Below are 6,445 nucleotides of genomic sequence, written 5' to 3' on the forward strand. Positions count from 1 at the left end.
GCCCCCCGCCCGCCCCCCGTGGCTGCCTTGCCTCATGGCCGCCTCAGCTCACACTCGCCTCACTTCATGGCCACCTCACCTCGCATGCCTGCTTCTCCTCATGTCTTCTGCCCCTCACACCCGCCCCATCTCATGGCCCACGCTCCTCTTGGCCTCAGCCATCACTAAGCTGCCATTCCAGCTCCCGTGTCCCAAATACTGACATTTTTAGGGGTTAGCTGTGGACCACCAAGGCCTCCATCCTCTCCCTGGCCGTGTGGCGCTGTGACCAGAGGCATTGTGGCAAGGAGACTCCCGGCAGAGTCCGACGCCGAGCTGCTGCCTGCAGCCCCACGCACCGGCAGAGGAGTAGCCTGTCCGTCAGCGGCCAAGTTATCTCAGCTTTTTGTTTTGTTACGCATCGACTTGTGTCCTTGAAACAATTCCTTCCCACATCCCCTGAATAACTCCCAAGCTAAAATTACACCATGGAAGGCAAGAAAGCCTCCCTGTTTTCAAACGAGCTGTGCGCCACTCTGAATCGGCTGCAGCTGTGGCACAGCTCTCCCTTTCTGTCATGCATGCCCATTTCCTTCTTGTTTAGGTTTCAGCCTCTTAAAAGTCATGTATATGTATATGTGGGGTGGGGTGAGGGAGGAGAAATGTAGCCAGAAGGGTGTTGAACCTTCAGATACTCAAATAGCCAAAAACCTAGCAGCCATGGGGAACATCTGAGATTGCATAAAGGGGGAGGAATTTGACTTTTACTTTCTTCACACGGGAATGGCATTTTTCTGCATCTTTCTATACTGTATGATGCACGTGGGGTTTTAATTTTTGCAGCACTGCAAACAAGTTCAACTCCATCTTCTTTTCACTTTTGTCCCATTTTAGGGAGAGAAAGGCGCTAGGCTTTACAAACTTTAGTCTGCCTTCTAGGGGAGCTGCTGCTGCAGAATTTTTCTGGGCATGAACCTGTCAAACGAGATAAAAATATCTGAAAAATCTTAGCTTTCATTCAGAAATTCTTGTTTGGAAACTGAAGGTCTGAGCACTCTTGGGTAGTTCCTGCACCTGTGGAAAGCTTCATCTGTCCCAGTGGAGCTCCATGCCTGGTCCTCGGGACATGGCTCTGAAAGTGTTGAGCTTTACTCTCTAAAGGCTTGGGATGATTAATAATGTCATGAATATCACCTTAACTGATGATATAAATATGTGTTTATTATTATGCCATTCTCAAGCCCACTGCAGAACAAGATCTCCCTTGGAAGAGATGTTTTACATACTTCAGCCAAAAGAAGGGACCGTGCCCCAAAGAGCTAGGACATCCATAAACAAACCCTTGATGGAAAACATGAGGTGTGTGTATTAGACCTAAAGTGGGAGCAAAATTATATCGGTGTCTTGTAATCAGTTCATGGTGTGAGATTTCTTACAGCACAAATTCATCTTTAGATGATTGTGCTTTTGGGACCTAATGGCGTAAACCACACCAATATTTTTTCCAGCACTGGCAAAGAGCAAATCTGCAGGCTTTCCGGGATGCTTGGGTTACTTCAAACCCCTCTCTGAAAATGAGACTGTTCGGAGTAACCTACCTTGTCTTGGCAAGCAGAGCTCACATTGTAGGGATTTTGAAAACATCCATAAACTGAATTTGCAGGGAAGATGTAATTCAAATACGTAGGTGTAAATTAGTTAAGTAGATGTAATATATGAAAGTAAAAAAAAAAAAAATCGGTCCAATCTTACAAATGGCAGGAAAGAAATTGAAACAACTACAGATGAAATTTAAAGATCTTGGAAATGTCTCTCTCCAAGCTAATGTAAGATAACATGTGGAGAAAGGGATGTTGCTGCTTCTCAGCATTGCCCATAATGTAGAACTTCCTACTTTATTACTCTTATTCTTGCTACTGTAAAATCTTTAAAACTACTCTGCTATATGAGTAGGGAAGTACTGGTTTACTGAGGGGTTTGAGCCTTCCTTCTGTGCGTTACCCAGCACAAAGCTGCTGTAAGGGTAAGGTCTACCACAGATGTCTGTGCCGGCACTGGAATAAAACAGGAGGGCTCTGCAATTCACTGGTGGCAATATATTTGTATAGAATAGCCAAGATAATATGAATAATTATTTCCAGACTGAATAAATGGACTAAATGGGCTTTTAGCAAATCAGCAGTCACACAGCCTTTAACACTTACCGATCTGTGTGGCAAGCCAAGAAACTAATTAAAAAAGAAAAAAAAAAAAAAGACTGGAAGTGAGTTTTGGGAGTGGCCGGACATGTCTCTAATAGCAGGCTCCAAAGTCCCTTTCAGCCACTTTCCCAAGGTTTCCTGACTTCTTTTTTTTTAACACCAACCTCTCTCTGTCTCTCTAATCAAGAGGAAATGGGCTTTGCATAGCTTTTGTCATGGCTTGAAAGTGCAAGCTGCAGTTTTACTTGAAATCCAAGGCTGCTCTTAAACCAAACATTTTGTTTGATTGAAGTGTCACCATTGTCCCCCCCCCCAAACGGGTATGCTCACAGCCAAATAACATCAAGGCTTTACTTCTACAAATGAGAGGACCTAGCCTGGGCAAATGCAGTTCACAGAAGGTACTGCCTTGCTGACAGCAATGCTCAGCGCTTACTTAGTCTATGTGTTTTCAAAGTATCACGTTAAATCTGGTTAATCCTTTAACAGCCCTGCTAGCTTGACAAAACTGGTTTTAGCTCCACTCTAAAGACAGGGAAACAGAGATGGAGGCCAAAGATTTTCAGTTTGTGTGTCTAAATTGATGTATCTAGATTCAAATGTCCAGACCCAGCTGGAGGCCCTAAGGGACAGATATTAACAATTTTATTTTTTTTTTTAAGGATATGCTTAGAGTGCTTACCATCAGGATTCTGGTTTGAAGCATTGACCTATGCAACTTAATCAGTGAACTGGGGTATGAACCCCATTGTGCCATTTCTCTAGCACTGGTGGGATTATTTAATAGGAGTGCTGGAGGCAGTTTGGGTAATACCAGATTATATAGGACATTTCTATTCGGCGGAGACCAGTGTTGTGTGCAGGAGGTATGCCTGTGGACAGAGGGCATGGGGAAATAAGCTCAGCCTGCCTGCACCGAGCCAGAATAATCGTATTTTAGAAGAACCACCTCCATCAGCTATGGAACGGGGTGCAGCGCATCCGTCATTGGCTCAGTCCCTTCCCCTCATCAGCACTAGAACAGCAGTCTCAGGGTCCATAAACCTTCTAGTTGGTTATTGGGGTCAACATAGTTCTGGGTGATGCTACTTCTCCTTTCTCCCTGTCTCTAGTGATGTTGGTCATACCAGATTGTACAGACTGCTCTGTCCACAGCCCTCCCAAATAAAAAACACATTTCTTAGTCTTATCCACAGTAACACTGACACCCCAAGTAGTAACTGAAACAACACGTTTGCCTGCCGCAATACATTGAGTGCAGTGTGGTCTCCTGGAGAAGAAGCCACAAGGGATTTAGGGATTTTCAGTTCTAAACCGGTATGTGACCAATAATGTCCGGCCTGCTTTAGCTCTAACTGCCTGGGCACATTTTGCCAACGGTGGTTCCAGATTTGCTCTCAGATTGCTTAACTGTGCCTTGCAGAAAAGGAAGACTGGAAACTGATGTGGAGGTACTGAATGCCTGCCATTAGCTCCTTCTGTGGATGGGGCTGGCATCGGATCCATTCCCCTCCTCTGCCAGGGCTGTTTGCGGTAGGACAGAGCAGAGATCAAGAAGCGGCTGTGTGACTCCACTCCGCCTATCGGTCAGGAGATAAGCTGACCAGGGTCAAGCCCTGCATTCCTTGTAAGGCAAGTTAAAGCATTCAGGTTTCACTTGCTTTGATCTGGAAATCATGTATGTAATTTTAGGACTCAATTATCCTAAATAAGGTCATAAAACATACTGTGAATCCTAGAGCATAATTAGAGTTAGGCCCTCATGTTGTGCAACAAACCAATGGCAGAGCCTAAGTCACTGAGAGCAGATATGCAGGCTCCTGTGGCTCCCCCCCCCCCCCTGAGCTTTCCATTGCTCCTCATGTATCCTGAGCATTTCCCTTGAGCTTAGGGATTTTCCCGGTGCATTGTGCGCACCAGGATTGTGTTGCACAGAGGAGGCAGAATTTTTCTGCAGCTGTGCTGCTAGCAAAGGGTGCTATCAGCATGAACAAAGCCTCCCATCAGAAATAAAGAACAAAGCTTAATCCTGTAGCTGTTTTTTTAGTCCGTGAAACAGCCACCTGTAATAGCTATCAGGCTCCACAGAGTGGAGCAGGCTTAATAAAAATCAATCAATAACTCTTCTGCCTTACCTTCTCTGTAGTGCTAGAGTATTGAAGAGTGGTTGTTGGAATCCAGGCTTTCTCTGTTACAGCAGATTTCAAGTCAAAGTAGAGGTTTTCAATGAGATTTTTACTGAAGTGTTCAGTCACGTTTCTGACGAACATCTCTGTGCTACTCTTCAGCAGATTTTCAAGCCTAGAGGTAACAGCCTTTAAAGGGGGGGATGTAGTTCTATTACTCCATACCCAAGTGTCTGCTTCTTGGAGATCTAAGACAAATAAAGGAAAGTAATTAAAATCTGCTCTACATTTTTATAAACAATTCTTTAGATGCCAATTAATGTGGCTGATATGAATTCTAAGTAGTTTAAGTTCACCTGTCAGTTCTATAGGTTTTTGTTTTCAGTGCAAACGTGCATATACCAGTCTGTGCAAAACAAAAGAAGAAAAAAAAAATTCCCTGAACATTCATACCATTCATTTTAAATAGTCCACCAATGATTCTAAAGTGAGGGGTGGTACTTTGTCGTTTCCACTCGTAGCTTTTTCACTTGCTCAAATCTATCAAACAGCACAGTTTCAGCTTTATATGCTCAACCACTCCCTCCTTTTTAAGTACACGGGCCAGATTCTCATCTGTCTTTTGTTGGTGTAAGTTCAAAGTATGGCTTCGTTCAAGACAATTTTTCAAGATAATTTTTTTGTTCAAGATATTTGATCAAGATAGGTTCCTTGTGCCTACATGGGACATTCCTCTTGCATTTTTAAATCAGCCCCATGCAGAGACCAAGCTGACCCCTGACTGCTCCCTTACCAAGGTTCAGCTAACAATCCTATCAGTTAACTGAAGTGTCTGCAAATATAATGGTGGATTTGCTTTTTTAGTCACGTATCCTTCAGAGAACGCCAAAGTTGCAATTAGAGCGCAGGAAAGATTTTACTACACATTTTTCCTCCACATTTTCATGGCTCTTCCTCCCCATTGGTATGTATTTAATATCCTTTCTTTGTGGCTGTGGGGGCAGGGTTCAAGCTGTGGTGGCCTCTACATCTGGTAGCATCACATTTCAGCTAAGCGATTGGAATTACTCACCGGCCCCCTTCTCCTCACAAAAAGCTGCCCTGCCATTGCTGGAGCAAAGCTAGTGTGCATTGGCTCAGCGCCCAAGACACTTTGTCTGTCCTTGAACCAGGGTCTCCAGCATGACAGAACCTTGTTTTGCTGCTGAGCCACTGGGCTGGTTGCCATTTATAACAATTTTAGCTCACAAACCCTCTAAAAAATGTAATGACTGGGTTAAATTGCAGCAGAAGCTTCCAAACGTAATTACTTGGTGTGCAATTACAACGTCTTAGCAGGCCAATGTGTGATTACCTCTTACCCAAAGGATCAGTGGGTGAGCTTCCATGAAGCCAACATGATGGGTTTTTTTGTATATGTGTAAATATATATGTTAACATGTTTATATAAAGAAACTTGCAGTACTCGCATTTGCATCCAGAAATAGAAGTGAGACTGTAAGCCCTTGTAAGAGACACTTTCATACAAGTGTTTCCTGTGCTTGACAGCACAGTGCGTTCACCTGGTACGAGGTTTGCTGGAATGGGTTGATGATACCCAGATTAAACATTTTCCCTCCTTTTATCTAACTGTGCACCTCTGGGTATAAAAATCTCCAAGTCTACATTTAATTACAAAAAATGTTGATTGAATTTTTTTTTCAAATTAAAGCACTGAAAATAATACTACAGATCTAATTCTGCTCTCTATTATACCTGCAGAAAGGGTTTCATCAGAGCCTCAGGTCTGGTCCAACACTGCATGAGCGTGGTCATGCTGCTGCATTTGCAGAATTCCCTGCAGAGTGCCTATGGTGCAGAGTCTGCTGTGGTCCTACGTCACGTACCTTCGCGGCCCCCAGCAAAAGGCCAGGGAAGAGTCTGGCAGGGGCAGCCCTGTGCTCAAGCTGTCATCAGCTGCTGAAATAAAACCATTCGCTGACACAAGTCCAGACAAATTCCGTGTCAGTCATTGTTTCTGGGGAGCTCCTATTTGTCAGGGGTCTCTGAAAGTCTGCAGTAAGCTACTAGAAATGCTAGCCCCAAGGACTTGGAAAGAATTAGGCCTGCTGGCTCTGTGGCTTTCTGATATCTCCAAGT

General features: G+C 44.1%; 1 protein-coding gene across 1 annotated transcript in view; it reads right to left on the minus strand.

Moving 5' to 3' along the window:
- PTPRB (protein tyrosine phosphatase receptor type B) overlaps nt 1-6,445 on the minus strand; it is a 62,688-nt gene that overhangs the window by 48,070 nt on the left and 8,173 nt on the right. The window contains 1 exon segment of the mRNA XM_009646308.2: nt 4,316-4,554. Within this exon segment, the coding sequence (XP_009644603.1) occupies nt 4,316-4,554 (239 nt within the window).

The sequence above is a fragment of the Egretta garzetta genome, unplaced genomic scaffold, assembly GCF_000687185.1.
Source record: "Egretta garzetta isolate BGI_Z169 unplaced genomic scaffold, ASM68718v1 scaffold68, whole genome shotgun sequence".
NCBI lineage: Eukaryota > Metazoa > Chordata > Aves > Pelecaniformes > Ardeidae > Egretta > Egretta garzetta.